At 28.5% G+C, this 16,871-nt stretch overlaps 1 protein-coding gene across 1 annotated transcript in view; it reads left to right on the top strand.

Moving 5' to 3' along the window:
• Positions 1-16,871, top strand: part of LOC109599255 (discoidin domain-containing receptor 2) — a 120,269-nt gene that overhangs the window by 62,141 nt on the left and 41,257 nt on the right. Inside the window, exons 3-4 of the mRNA XM_020015210.2 lie at positions 13,634-13,865; positions 15,345-15,492. Coding sequence (XP_019870769.2) covers positions 13,634-13,865; positions 15,345-15,492 — 380 coding nt within the window. The remainder of the gene's footprint in view (positions 1-13,633; positions 13,866-15,344; positions 15,493-16,871) is intronic.

Genomic DNA, 16,871 nt, shown 5'->3' with positions numbered 1-16,871 from the left:
TTTTTTTATAATTTAATTTGAATTTATAGGTTTACATCGAGACCTACCCACTCTCCGCGTCTAGATTTATTATCGATTGAAACTGATTCGATATACAATGCATATCAAACGCAGATAAATATTTAATTGGAAAGCATTAATAATATCGCAGTATAATTTATATTTCGTGTTTTATTAATACTGTACATTTACATCTGATGTTTCAAATTATGTTTTTATAGAACTTCTATTTCCATTAACTTAACGGAAACGTCTGAAATTTTACTTGAAGAATAAATTGAATTAAACTGATCTAAATTATGTTAATATTAATTGTTTTATTGATTGAGTAAAATATTAATATTAATCTAGAATTAGTAAACTAAGACAATTTTGTATTTAGTTATTATAGTTTTTTTTAATATTTATAAAAAATAAATTATGTAGAATTTAAAAAAATGTAAAAACTTTGTTAATTATATAAATGTGGTAAAAATAAATAATTTTAAAAGATTAAAATAAATAAATAATGTAGAATTCGTAAGAAAATAGATTAATTAGAAAAATTTCAATTTATTTCAAATTTTTATTACATTTTTTTTAATTAAACACGGTAAAAATAAAAAAAACTAATAAAAAATATGTCAAATTTATTAAAATTATGATTAAAATTAATAAATTTAATATTAATATAATAATAATAATCTATCATCCTCATCACGTGACCACTGCATCCCGATCACGTGACCACTGCACACCGATCACGTGACCACCACTCTACGATCACGTGACGACCACACACTAATTTTTATATTAAAAAACATTACATTTATTGAAAAGTGTAAATGAATAACTCAAATAATTGTTAATATCTTTATAAATTACTTAAATTAAAAATACTAATGGAGTAATATCAATTTTTTTTTAATGATGACAAGTTTGAATATTTGTTTATACCTGTCAAAGATTTTAAAGCATTTTAAAATATAGTCAAATAAATTGTGTTTAGATTTTAAATGGATTGACCAATTGATCAATGTATCAGTCCACTGCTGACAAATTGTTGAAGATGATGAAAAGCTTACTTCAGATTGAGTTTTAAAAGTTAATGAAAAGACGTTCAGCTTCTTGTAAAAACATAAGGCCACATATGGTATTAAATACTCAAAAGAAGCTTAAAAATTTTTGTCATTATCCAAAGTTTTACTTAATAAAAGATTTAATTCAGACTAAGAAATCGAAACAAAGTTTAATTTTTTCTTCAATTACAATTTGGGACTTTATGGCTACATGTGGAATTTTACATATTGACTACTAACCAAGAGGCCAAACGATAAATGTAACTATTGCTAGCAAATTGTCCAAGATTATAAAAAACTCACTCAAGTTTGAGCTTTCAGAAGTTCAGTTTCTTCATGAAAATTTAAGACCACACATGGCATTATAAACTCAAAGAAAGCTTGAAAATGTTAAATGGGAAGTTCTACATCATCCACCATTTAGTTCAGATTTTTTTTCATGTAGTTAGAATTTATTTTTGATTTTATCCAATTTTTTTTACTTAATAAACAATTTCAATCTGAAAGAGTCAAAAAAAAATTTTGATTTTTTTTTTCAGTTCCAAGAACCCAGAATATTTGTGAAAAAAATGTTGATTACCTTGGTAATTATTTTATGTTTATGTACAATATGTTAACTACTTTTTCGTGTACCGGAATTTTTTATAAATTTACCGTGTTGTCCAGTTAAAATTAGGTAAATGAGAAATGGACCAACTATAAAATAAACATATTAACTAATAAAAAAAACTATAAATTATGTGGTATTTATGAAAGTTAAAAAATAAAAGTGAGCTACAATTTTATTCTGAAATCAAGGATTACACTAATTTTCCACATGACATAAAACCTATTGTAATAAGTTTATGGAAAAATAAATATTCTTTTTGAAGGAACCCACATTAGGGTCAGCGCTCGGACTGAAAAACAAACATATTAACTAATAAAAACAACTATAAATTATGTGGTATTTATGAAAGTTAAAAGATAAAAGTGAGCTACAATTTTATTCTGAATTCAAGGATTACACTAATTTTCCACATGACATAAAACCTATTGTAATAAGTTTATGGAAAAATAAATATTCTTTTTGAAGGAACCCACATTAGGGTCAGCGCTCGGACTGAAAAGAGAAAATATCAAATTAAGATGGAGTAAGTTCTTGGAGGCATCCTCCCATGGGGACCGGGTCCCTATAAAATCTGAATAAATGCAAATGGAAATAAATCCCGGCTAAGCAGCCGGGACAGAAGAGGCTCGGAGTTTATCCCCAGGAACACACTGTCCTGTAAAAGCCCCGGTGTCTGTGTGTGCGCGTCCTTGGAGACCGACCGGATGTGTCCGGCGGCCTTTAACTCAACGCGGGCGAATGGATGGCGGTAAATCACGGAGGCGGGACGTCAGTCGGACGATAATACGGGGACGCACACCGAGTTATATATTTTCCTGGATGTGCCACGCGGAAATTTGAATTCTTAGATGCACCCTGTGCAGTTGCATAGTGGTAAATAAGTGGCGTGTTCAATGTGAACTTCTGCACACATTTCCTAACAAAATTATTTCGTCGAATTTATATGAAAAATTATATTTATTTACGTAATTTAGGTCAATGATGTAAAGAACTCAATTTAAGTAGTAATTGCACTAAGATAAACAAAGCTATCATCATAAATTGTCGCAGTAAAAAGATAATATGGTATAAATATACTTCATTTGGGATAAAAATAAACTGACCCTAATACTATAATTTATTATTGATCTCTATAGTTTATGACAGTAATTTTCCCTAATTGAATATGAAAGAATTACAATAACACCAAACAATTTCTTTAAATGTTGTTGAAAATAATTTCTAAACGGTTAAAATTAATGAGAACATTATAACGCAATAAAAATATAAGACAAAAATTTATGGAGTAGTTGGCCCTAATTGAATATCGAAGAATTATTTTAAAAATATCAAACGATTTCTTCAGATGCTGTTGAAAATAATTTCCACGCATTTAAAACTAATGAACAAATGGAAAAAGCAGCAACAAATAAAAAAAAAAATCAATGAACGATCGGATGAAATTGCACATACAGAAATTATTAATGCATTGGTATTAAATATTTATTCGACATTCGTATCCATAATACTGTATGGGATAAATCGATAATAAATCCCCGAAGGGATGAAATAGGTGGTTGCAAACCTACAAATTCAATTATGTTCATATTAAAATTATATTAGAGAAAAATATTGTTCCTATATTTATTCTAATTAAATTTTTCCTTTTCATGAAACAATATGGGCCTTGATAAATTAAATATAAAATTTTCCATATGTAAATATTTGCTACAAAATTTATAAACATTCGCGTATAAAATAAATAAATACAATGCAGTAACACGGATTATTTAAAATATTTTATATAATTATAAATATAAATGTTACAATAAAATTAAAAAAATAAATAATACTTACCTTTATACTATTATATATTTATTTATCAAAGTTACTAGCATTAGAATATAAATACATGTTTGGAAACTTCTCTGCTTAATTTATTATTAGACAATTTTTATATACTCTCAGTATATTTCTAAAAAAATAATAAATAAAAATAAAAATCTTTTATAAATATTAGTTTAAAAAAAAATTAAATAATACTTTAATTTAGTTATTAAAAATAAAAATTAAATTTTAAAACTATTATTTGTCTTTTAGAAACTTACACTGAACATTTAAATATTTATATTAAGATTTTAGTCACATAATCTAATAAAAGAAGTAAAAATTGTATTTTACAAAAAATATTCGCGATTTGATGGATTAATCTAAGTTAACATCATCTTAAAGGTAAACTAATGAACATCTGAAAATGAAACAAAATTTAAAAAAAAAAATTTGTAGATAAATTTAAACAATACTCTGATGATTGTAAATATTCAAGTAAATCTTAAATTTTGAAACATTATTTGTAAAATGATTTTAGTAACATGAAATAATATTGTTTGTCTTTTAGAAACCTATAGAATAATAGATATTTTCCTTATAATACATAAAGAAGAAAAAGTTTCTAACAAATTATTTCCATTGTAAGTTTAGTTATTTATTTAGTAAAAGTAAAGATAAATTTAACAAAATTAAAAAATGTATAATTCGCAAAAATAAGTTTACTTATTTAACCAGTTTAACTTTAATAAGTTAATGTCTTGCTTCCCAAAGACCCCTCTCATATGTACATTTCTCCTCGATTTATTTACGAAGGACCGCCGTCAATAAGGTAGTCCAAATTCAGTTTCTACTCAAACCGAAAAGTGTGTATCGAATTCAAAACGGTCCCTTCATAAAATAAAAGTTAGTATTAAATTTCACCCCTGAAGAAAAACCGGCATAAGAAACACACACATACACATACAAAGTTATTTTCTTTTATTCATATGTCAGGGTGTATAACAAAACTAGATTATGCCGGGGTATATCTGGAGCATAAGGCAGGAATATGTCGCCGCTTTAACGGCATAATGTTGCCGCAAACCACGCCTTTATCATAAGATTTAATGTAAGTACGGGTCTCTGTGGACCTGCAAATTGAGGCTCCATTCAGAATCCCCTTTCTTTGGTTATTCGATTTAATTTCCATGGTTTATGCCATGTTATCCAGTTAGCCATTGTGCGTTATCGCTTAAAGGACCATTATCAACTACGACTAAGTGCATTTTATCCTATATCCAGCCAGTTTTACTTAAACGTTCATTATTTTAAATTATGGTTGGCCATTTTTACTTCTACTCTGATTTAGTCACAGACGCATTCTGCTCCAGTTCTTTTGCCACTTATATTTCTATAAGAAGGTCAATTGTTGAACTGCATCATTTTTAAAACCAAGAATTTAAATATTAAATAAGTTATTAGTCTGACATATCATTTTATGAATTAAATTCACTGAGCGCAAATAAAATTACTTCCAACCGACTGTCTGTAACACATAAAACTAATTCGGAAAGTGTACATGTCTTAATTAAAATTTTAATTAACATCGTAAAATCTAAACGGCGTAATTTCAATATGTTATGTGTAAACCGGAGTGTGCACAAACCTTAACTAAGGTCCCTTGAATCGGCCATTTCTCTAGAAAACAATCACACGCAAATCGACAATTCCCGTTCGAAGAACAATGGATTTAATTTTCAAATCTCCAGCGCCATTAAACAAGAAAACAAAACGGAACGAAAAACAGGAAACGAAACACAGGAGGCGTCGAACTGGCAAAACGGGGTCGGGGGGCATTAATATGGTAAACAAACAATGTCCTGCCGTTCGGCCGCAAATTGTTAAGTGATTCCCAGTGGGTCAGAAAATGGGTTAGCCGCAATCGGGGGCATATTTGCCTGTAAACAGGACCGATGTACCGAGTGCAGCGATAATTGCCTTGCAGAATATCTCTCTAATGAACCAGCAACGCGGTCGTACGTTTCGCAATCGTTTAAATAATCTGACAAATATGTTCTTTATGTGGTTGCGGCGGTCGCAGGACTCGATGCCAGCCCGCAGCGTTTAGTGCCAGCAATTGACTCGTTTCGGCTATGTTGTTTATGCAGTGATCAGCAGTTTGCGATTTATTCGATTTCGGTGTTTGCTGTTTATTTGAACGTTGCTGTCTGTCACACTTAATTAATAAACCAGTCTCAGAATTAGGGGTTTTTTCAGTTTTTTATGTATTTAATCTTTGTGTAGTTTTAGGAAAATTATTCAATTAGTACTTTGTGTGATCGATAACTTTCACTATTTGACTAATAGTTTGCCAAAGTATAAGCATAGAAAAAATATATTATTAATAAAAGTTGGTCACTGCTGGGCTAACATCACTGATGCAAAATGCATTTAAGATACTTTATCAAAAAGACCAAAAACAAGTGACTTTATTGGTACTAGAAAACAAAGAATTATTTTTTAATATTGTTAATGAGCTTACACAAATAGTCATAAGTAAAAAATGGACATAACTTTTGAAGTTTGATAATTCCAGTTTGTATCAAGGAATTATCAAACTTCAAAAGTTATGTTCATTTCTTTACTTATGACTGTTTGTAGTAAGCTCATTAACAATATTAAAAATTAATTTTTTGTTTTCTAGTACCAATAAAGAAAATTTACTTGTTCTTGGTTTTTTTGATAAAGTATCTTAAATGTATCAGTGATGGTAGACCCAACAATGACCAACTTTTATTAATAATATATTTTTCTATGCTTATACTTTTGGAAACTATAAATCAAATAGTGAAAGTTATCGATCACACAAAGTACTAATTGAATAATCTTCCCAAAACTACACAAAGATTAGATACATAAAAAACTGAAAAAACCTCTAATTAATTAACAATATTTATCAAAAATTTCAATTATAATGAATTATAATGGCACATATTGTTCTACATAAATAAAATATTTAAGTACCAAAAGTATAGTTGAAATTTAGGTTATTTTTTCTTAACGAAAATATAAACAAAAATATAAAAAATAATAATACATAAAACCACTGACTTTGAAGCAGATTCTCAGATCAGAGAAAATTTAAATAATAATAAAATTGTATAAATTAAATAAAATAAAAGTAAATATCTATCCTGTTTTAAAAACTGATAAATAAAATCAATTTTAAGATCTTCACCCAAAATTTACCCACTACACCCCAAACAGCTGAAAAATTATTGGAATCAAAGTGGTTTTTGGCCTATATTATTTTTCTTAAGAATATTTACATAACTTTAATGAAAACTATGGATATCTCTTAAAATTAAGTGGAGAAAACAAGTTAAACATTGAAAGAAAATACAAAGTTTGATAATTCTATAATTTGTCTCAACGAAAATCGATAAACTTAATATCCAAAGAAATGTTTTTTTACTCTATTTTATTTTATAAAAATTGTATACCTATCTAATTTAACAAATATAAAATTATTTTTTTTTTCAAAAAAATATTTCTAAATATATAAGCACCAAAGAAATAGGCAAAATTTGGGTATTGATATCTCTTAATGAGATATTTGAGAAATAGTAGATAAAATTCGAATTACATTTTCCTTTGGAAGAAAAGATAAAAAAATAATTTATCTACAAATTGTAGATTGATTTGATTCGGATAAAGAGATGTCCTGAAACATTTGACTACAGAAAATTCGTGACAGCATCAGAGAATACTTCATGACAGTTTCAATTTGTATAAATATTTTTACATAGTGCGTAATTAATAAGCCAAACTATATAATTGGTTTCTATTAATGTTTCCTTCTACATTTCAAACAATACAACATATTTGAGCGAGTACAATAGTCAACATTTTACATTGTAACATTTTGACGTAAACTGGCCAATTAGTGAACATAGTTTCCACGTTAAAATTGTGCATTAGAGCGGTGTTTGCTTTTAATTAACCGCTATATAAAATAGTGTGTCCGTCGTATATAATTTCAAGAATTGTGCACGAAGACAAAGAAGAGTGTTTGGCGGGAATTCTAGTTCATATATAATTACGTCAGTTAGATTTTACAATCTTAATTAAAATTTTAATTAAAGCACACACACACACTTCCCGTAACCGTCCCATTTTTCGAAAGCAAAGACTGGTGCCATTTAACTTTAACGGTTACTTCTTAAATTAGAAACGTAGACGATTTTTATAGGTATAGTGCAAACCGTAAGTGAAAATATAATTAGAAGACTATTATACTGAAAACTCATCATTTAAATTCAACTTTCATGAAAATGTCGTAGGTTAAAAAAAATTCAAATAAATTTTTTATGGTGTCATTTAAACGGACTCCTGGTTGGAAATTAATTTTTTACACAGTCCAACAAGAATTTAAAACAGAGATGTGAAATATAAATAAAACACTTCATAAAATATTTATTGCCAAATATATACAGTTTAAGCCCCATAATAAAAGTTATACGAGCTACTTTTACAAGTCCATAAATCGTTTTTTGTTCGGGTTTACATAAGTCTTTACTACGAAAATATTCATTTGAAATCCCAATAAAAGTGTGTTTGAAAGACATGCAGACATAATTATACAGGATGTAAACAATTAAGTGCCCCTTCAACTTTTAGAAAAGGAAAACAGATTCCTGAAAAAGTTTGCGGTGTAATTAAATAATTGGGTTCCTTAACATTATGAAATATTGGCGAAATATTTTTACTTAAAGCAGCTTTTTTATTTGAAAAATCTTACAATAAAGACATCTTTGTATTTAATTTTAATATAAAGAAAAAATCTTGTATCACATTTTGATGTGATTTGAGCCTATAATACGGCATGTAATTTTTCAATGTCATGAAGAAGTAGAGAACCTTCTGAACTGATCAAAAAAGTGGACGACCAATGGTGACAAATGCCAGCAAAGGCATCTACATAGTCCAAATTGTTAAGAGAAAGATGTGAATAACCTTTAGGGGTCTTAGAAGTCATTATGATGCTAGATACAATTAACTCTCGACGAATTATTCGATTATTATCTAGAACACTTTTAAAAGTACCTATAGATTATAACTTAGACACAGAAAATCAAAGTTGGAATGGGTCATGTTCATCAAAACTAGCTTTTACCTCAATGGCCAAATAATTCGACTTATTATACAACCAATACGTGATGAGGTTGGTCATAATTTTATATTTATAGACGACATTGAATGTTAATGGTCCAAAACATTCTTAGAGAAGGTGAAATCGAAACAATAGAGCGACCACCACTTTTCCTGGCTATGAACCAAATTAAGCACGTATGGAATTACTTATTCGGATTAATTAAACGTGGTTTGAATCATTTCATGAGTATTTCTGACCTACAACAGGTTGCAGTTGAAGAATAGATTAATATCCCTCAAGAATTTATTGATAATTTAATAAGAGGTATGCACAGGTGTGTAAATTCTTTATTACAATTAATTTTAAATTAAATTAGAGCGTAGTGTAATACTTTTGAAACTGAGTATGTAATACAAAAAATAATTCAATTTAATAAAGAACCAAAACTCTAAAACCTAAGACAATAATTTATTTGTATATATGTTACCTTGTTGACTATTGCCAAACATTAATAATGAGATTGGATGAAACTCATATTGTTTATCAAATCACAATTCCATAAATTCACAAATTAAATGATCGAACAAAGACAATACCCTGCGAATAATTTGCCATCAACGTTATGAATGTCAGGGGTGACTTCGAACATAACCGTCGACCTAATCCGGTCTTAAAATATGACATCTTTGGTGTGCGTTGATCCTTGCGGTGATACATCTAATTAAAACATAACATAGTGTCGGAACTACGGGCACCAACTGAACCAAAGTTGCCCGGACTGACCCTTTAACTTGTAATTAGCCCGAGAAACTATGCACAGGATCCCTTGGCCAGTCCATGGCACAATTAAGTTATCCTCTTGTGAATTTGTTTAATTCGTGTTTTCTGGGAGGCGGTGAGGGGTGTCCGGATCGATTTTTGCCGTCCACCACCAATCTGACCGGATTAACGCGGCTTTAATAATCAAACTTTCGCAACGTCGCTCCTAATGATAAACGCGTTAATATTATTCGGTACGATCGATCGAAATTGGGACTCAACATTCGGATTATTGTTTCCGATTGAAATTGGACCTATATATTTGAATTTATTGTCACAACGAAACGGTGTCGGTTTTAGTTTGTTTTTAATGAGGTAATAATATTTTTCCATAAAAACTCCTAAATAAATCGTTTATGGAACTGAAAAAGAGACATTTTAATTAAAACGAAAACAATAATCGTGTACTTTGTCTCAGACGAGCAGACATTTAAGGGGCTCACGTCGGTGTTTATTTAGATTTGATTTAATTAACGGCGCAAACAAAAAACGGGGTGTAAAAAACAATCCCAAACAAATGTTTACGGTTCATCGTGTTCATTAATTATATCGGCTTTATTTAAATGTAAATTATCTGATACACATTAGATTAATTAGCAGTCTGTTTTGGCTGTGGATTTCGTTTTTTGAATTTGAAACTATTCAATATATCCAAACATGATTTATTACTTATAATGTTTATTTATTAATATTTCTGGTTTGATTGTTTGAGTGCTGAAAATGTAAACAATGGATTTTTGAAACAATAATTTTACAACAAACGGTCATTTTTAAATTCATGTTTTATTTAAACAAATCCAAACAATTTTGAAACAAATTATGTCTGCTACAAATTTGAAATAAATATTTGTCAAAACGTTTACTTGTTATTTATTTTGTTCTATAGTTAAACAGCGTAGTTTCTAATAGATTATTTTTTCAGTTATCCATAATAATTTATTTTAAATTTGTATAAAAAATATTCAATTAGTTATTTATCAAAATGTTTATCATTTATTTAAAACTTTATTTTGTTGAACTGAACATTTCAGTTTTAATCATTCATTTAATTACTGTATATTTTAAAACATTTGTTTAAACGTTCACTTATTATTTCTAAAAAAATATAATATATAAATCGAATATTTGAAATAAATAATAAAATAAAATTCAATTTTGTTATTTAATTAACGTACTTATAATGTCTGGTGGATTGAAATTTTAATCATTCGTAGTAATTTAATTTAAGATATATTAAAAAAATTAATCTAAATAAAGGTATCAGTTAAAAAACAAAATAAACAAATAAATAACATAATATTTACATTTTTTATTAAAAATATTATTTTGTTTCTACTTACAATGTTACAATGTTAAAATGAATATTTAGTAATCCATAATTATTTTAAAATATATTGAAAATATAAATTAATATGGAAAAATGTAAATTTGAAATAATCATTTATGAAAACCTTTTATTTATTTATTTTTTTATTATTAATAATATTATCTTAAAATACTTACGATGTCTTGTGGATTGAAATTTTAATAATTCAGAGCAATTTAATTTAAAAAGGAATTAAATTAAGCTAAAAAATTTAAATTTGTTAAAAATTTGAAATAAATATTTATCAAAATATTTATGTATTAATTATTTAAAATATTATTCTTTACTTATAATGTCTGGTAAATTGAATTTTTAGCAATCTATAATTATTTTAAAATATATTAAAGGAAATACGTCATATGAAATATTTTACAGCTGCAAATTTGAAATAAATATTTATGAAAACCTATTATTACAATATTACAATGAATTACAACCATAATTATTTTAAAATATCTTGAATAAATTAATTTGGTAAAATATGTCAACTGCAAATTTGAAATAAATATTTATAAAAACCTATTATTTATTTAAAATTTTATGTTGTTATATTGTTAATACGATGTCTGGTGGGTTGAAATTATAATAATTCATAGCAATTAAATTTAATATATATTGAAGAAATTAAATTAGTCTAAATAAATTATCAATTAAAAATTTAAAATAAATATTTATCAAATTTCTTTGTTAATGTACTTGCAATGTCAGATATATTTATACTAATGAGCCATACTTTCGAAATTTCTTGGGTGCATTAATTGCTACAATTACGAGTAGTAGCCTTAGGGAAATATATATACATACAGTATATATATATATAAATATAACAATGTTACGAAAAACTTAAAAATTTACTAAAAACGTAAAAAACTACTAAAATCTCAAAAATTCATTAAAAAGGTGAGAAATTACTAAAAACGTAAAGTGACCTAATTCCATACGATTAAAATCCGTACGATCATTTTCCATACGATCAAAATCCATACGATTAAAATCCATACATTCAAAATCCATACGATCATTTTCCATACGATCAAAATCCATATGATCATTTTCTATAGATTCAAAATCCATACGATCACTTTCCATGCGATCAAAATCCATAGGATCAAATTCCATACGATCGTTTTCCATAAGATCATTTTCCATACATTTAAAATCTGTAGGATAAAATCCATACGATTAAATTCATAATGATTAAATTACATAGTTTCACTTTAATAACTATGGATTTTTACTTTTTACTAATACTAATTTTCTGAAAAATCATTAAAAAAAGTAAAAATAAATAATTCTAATTCTTCCTGGATTCCCAAAAAATTACTAAAAACGTAAGAAATAACTAAAAGACATAATCATTTTATTAAAAGAACAATTCTTTTTAATTTAACCGACGTGACGGCCCAAAGGTGGCATAGCCAGAACGGACAGACAGACAAAAATTGTAAAAAATGTTATTTTGGTGTATGTACCGTATTTATATTCATGTGCATGTAGTAAAAAACGGTTATTTCAATATTACAAACAAACACTCCAATTTTATTTATATATATATATATATATATATATATATATATATATATATATATATATATATATATATATATAGATGCATAGATTTAAAATTTCATTTATTATTTTGTTAAAGTACTTACGATATCTAGTGAATTGAAATTTTAATCATTTGTGATAAGATATGATTGATATATTGAAGAAATTAAATTATTTAACTATTATTTTGTTTCTTTGTTACAATACATACAATGTCTAGTAAATTGAATTTTTAGTAGTTCATTATTAATTTAGCATATAATAAAGAAAATAAATTAATCTGGAAAGTTTTATAACTGCAAATTTAAAATAATTTTTTTTGAAAACCTATTATTTATTTAAAATTTTATTTTATTATTTTTTTAAAGTACTTACGATATCTGGTGGATTGAAATTTTAATCATTCATAGCAAGATATGTTATATCGAAGAAATTAAGCATTACTTACCTTTTATGTTTTTAAAATTTGACCATATTCTTCTGTTAAAGAATTTACAATTCCAGGTTGATATACTTTAATCGTTCATAGTAATTTATTTTAATATATGTTAATATAAGAAAATCATATTGACTATATGTATAGAATATTTGTTATAAATTGTAGAGTTTTGGTACATTTAAAACATTAACACGTCGAATTTTAAATTTTAAATGAATATTATATTAATTTTTAATACAATTAAGGCCCGCTTAATTAATTTACTTATAAAGCAAAGAAAATTAGTCTTTTTACCGATCACACACTTTGGGGTTATTTAATTTCGCCTTAATAATCGAAACTTCATCATGAATATTTAAGATAGATATTGGAAAACGCAGGGAATCGACATTTTAATTCGTGCCGCAACACCGTCCCATGAATTCGCAATGATTCCATTTACTTGGTCCTCATATCAATGGAGGCCACAAAGCTGCATGCATGCCAGCTGAATAAATTTACTGTGGGGCTAATCGCTCACTGGCAGCCCGACAAAGGCACATTAAAAGTGACAATGTGCCTCGAATAACGTGCTCCGATCCACCAAACAATATGATTATATGTTCCGACAGGCACAATTGTAATGCAGTGGTAAATAATTAGAACATCTCATTATTTCGGCGAGTAAAATTGTCCCCGGGAAGCAACTGCCTACGAACAATGCGTTTATTGTGCGGCAAATTGTTTGATACTCGATTGTTAAATTATTGTATTGGGGTAATAATATTTCAAAAATTTTATCCCAGACGTGATTTATGACTTCCAACCTGTTTGATTCAACAATTGATCGATCATTAATCTCTTTCAGATTGAGGGTGGAACGCGCCGGTGGTGGCTGGTGTCCCAAACAACAAGTGGAGCGGGGCATCAGGGAATTCCTTCAAATAGATTTGGGATCGGTGCACATGGTTACCGGCGTACAGACCCAGGGCAGATACGACAGGGGCAGAGGCCAGGAATACACCGAGGAGTACACCTTGGAGTACTGGAGGCCGGATCTGCAGGAGTGGAAGGAGTACAAACGCTGGGACGGAAAGCAGGTGAAACATTTAAATGAATACGTTATGTAATCCCGGAAACAATTTGTGGAGCGGCTGCGAAAAAGCCAAGAACAATCTGCAGCAAAACGTTTATCAATATTCCATTCGATCGATTGGCCTTAAATATTTATTGTGGGTTAACAAAACGGACGAACCGAAAGATATCCTTTCCGGGTGACACAATCCGTCTCGTAACTTGACACACAGAGATTCCCGGGGTCGACCTCGTACGAGACAAAGTTCGCCAACAAAGAACGTCCTTAATCTCGGACGTCCCGTCCAACGGCATACAATGGTGCGACAGTATTGCTAAATAATTCCGCCGGCATGCTGGTGGCTACGTCGACGGTTTGCTGCTGCGACTGAATGTCATATAATCATGTAACATTCAAATACAAGGGTTGACAATTGAATGCGTACAAACATGCGAGAGGGGTGGATCAATTAATTTTTCAAACAGCAATTTCTTTAGAGCTAATGGGTCCAAATTGAAATATATAAGAAAGGATATCCTGCAGGAGCCTTTACGTCGAGTTCAACAATGTAATTGCTTAAGCATTATGAATTGATAACGCAATTTGCCCGGGGCGGTTGCATGCAGGTGGATTATATTGAAAGTTGTTTGTGTGCATAAAATTTAGTTCGTTGAAAAGTTTGTTTAAGACTGGCACCGCTCGCGTGCTCCGACATCCCCGGCCCATTTCTTATGGGAATGTGTCGAAAACACTGGTCGGGTTCTCAACGGGTTAAAAAGAAAACACGAAAAGTACCTGCTATTAATTTAAAGTTATATTAACATCCGACGAACCGAGCGCCGACAACGAAATAGACCGAATACTTACTTGAAATTTTTGTTTTATGAAAATTCTTACTGCAAGTTGGACGGTTAAAATGAACGCGACGCGGATGGAAAACGGCAAAAATGGAAGGCAACTATGTGTGTTGCGTTGCATTTACCTAGTTGCTGGTGGGGCAAAAAATTAAACATCATTTCAAAGTGAAAATAAAAAGTAAACCGTAAAGGAAACACGTAATTTATGAATGTTGCTGAGAATGAATATGTATGCTGGCACACTTCATTAACCCAATTAAAACGTGGAAGAAATGGTTGATCTCCGCATAAGTTGCAAATTTATATAATGCCCAGCGAAGATCGAAAATTTAAATACGCAACCCGTATTTATCCGATGCACGGGCGGCTATTTTTAAAATCCTATTAAAATTTTAATCGAATCGAATATTCTAACCGTGTGTCGGTGCGAATGCTTCCCTGTAATGGCGATGGGGATGTCGAGGGTCGCAGAGCAATTTGGACAATCATATGACCGAACCAATTTCCAATAATTATATGAATGCGTGATTTGGCATCGTTGTGGGACCGACAAAAAAATTCAACCCTCATTCACTTTTAAATTGAACGGTAAACATACGTATTGTTGTGTTCTGATCATTATTTTGGTTTGCTTTTCTCTCGTGCAGATCCTCCGCGGGAACAGTGACACCGCATCAGTCGAAAGTCACAAATTGATGCCCACTATTTTCGCCAGCAAGGTCAGGATTCTGCCCTACAGCATCCATCGCAGGACCGTTTGTCTCCGCATGGAACTTCTCGGTTGTCCTTACACAGGTAATTACCTCAATACTTATTATTTTTATTATTATGCAAGTTTTGGGCAATAATGAATAAAATCTAAATAAATAAATAAAAATAAATAAATTATATATAAATATATATACTAGACTGTTACAAAAAAATCAACAATTTTTTTTTTCTTATTTATATCGAAAATCGTGTTAAAAATGGTAAAAAAAATACTGTGAAAGTTACATCTCTTAATATTAATATTAAGAGGTGCCGCATCGTAAATTTTATTTTCCCGTTTAAGTAACACGGGAACGGTATTTTCTTGGAGTTTGAAATTTTTTAACTCTCATTAGAGATAATATTTCAAAATAATCAAAACAGATTTTTATAGAAAATTTAACGCTCTACAAAAAATGTCTCTTAGAGTTTTGTGATATATTCATTTTTTCAAAAGGTATTTAACATTAAAGTTGGATTGATTTAAAATTTTGACATTTTTCTCATTTTCTGACGCAACCATCAACTTTATGGGAAAATTTTATATAATATTTTTTGTAGAGAATTCAATTTCCTATAATTTATCTCCGAAAAAGTTTTTGATATTTTTTATAGATCATAAGTTATCTGCAGAAAACTAAAAATGTTATTAAATAAATGTTATTTTACTGCTTAAAATTAAACATTTTATTTAAATAAATAGATTTTTACTAAAAAAATTGATTGTTTATTATAATCAAAGTAGTAAATATCGTTATACTAACAGACTTTTACTACAATTTGGCAATTTTTTTCATTGATAAAGATGTAAATTCTTGGGCTAGTGATGAAAGTTTTGAAGAATGTGTGCAATTTTTTACCAAATTAACGGTCGTAAATGATGTGGCGGAACGTGGTGTTGCATTGATTGAACAATACAATAATTTCACGAAAAATGAAGAGCAATTGCTCTGCATACTTATTGCTAGTTATAAGTGAATACAGAAAATTGTAGTAAAAGTCTGTTAGTGTAACGATATATACTACGTTGATTATAATAAACAATCAATTTTTTTAGTAAAAATCTATTTATTTAAATAAAATGTTTAATTGTAAGCAGTAAAATAACATTTATTTAATAAAATTTTTAGTTTTCTGCAGATAACTTATGATCTGTAAAAAATATCAATAACTTTTTCGGAGATAAATTATAGGAAATTGAATTCTCTATAAAAAAAATTTTCCCGTAAAGTTGATGGTTTCGTCAGAAAATGAGAAAAATGTCAAAATTTTAAATCAATCCAACTTTAATGGTAAATAACATTTGAAAAAATGAATATCAAAAAACTGTAAGAGATATTTTTTGTAGAGCGTTAAATTTTCTATAAAAATCTGTTTTGATCATTTTGAAATATTATCTCTAACGAGAGTTAAAAAATTTCAAA

This window comes from Aethina tumida, chromosome 2 (genome assembly GCF_024364675.1).
Source record: "Aethina tumida isolate Nest 87 chromosome 2, icAetTumi1.1, whole genome shotgun sequence".
NCBI lineage: Eukaryota > Metazoa > Arthropoda > Insecta > Coleoptera > Nitidulidae > Aethina > Aethina tumida.
The sequence above is the reverse complement of the archived record's forward strand: the minus strand, read 5'-3'. Positions and strand labels throughout refer to the sequence as shown.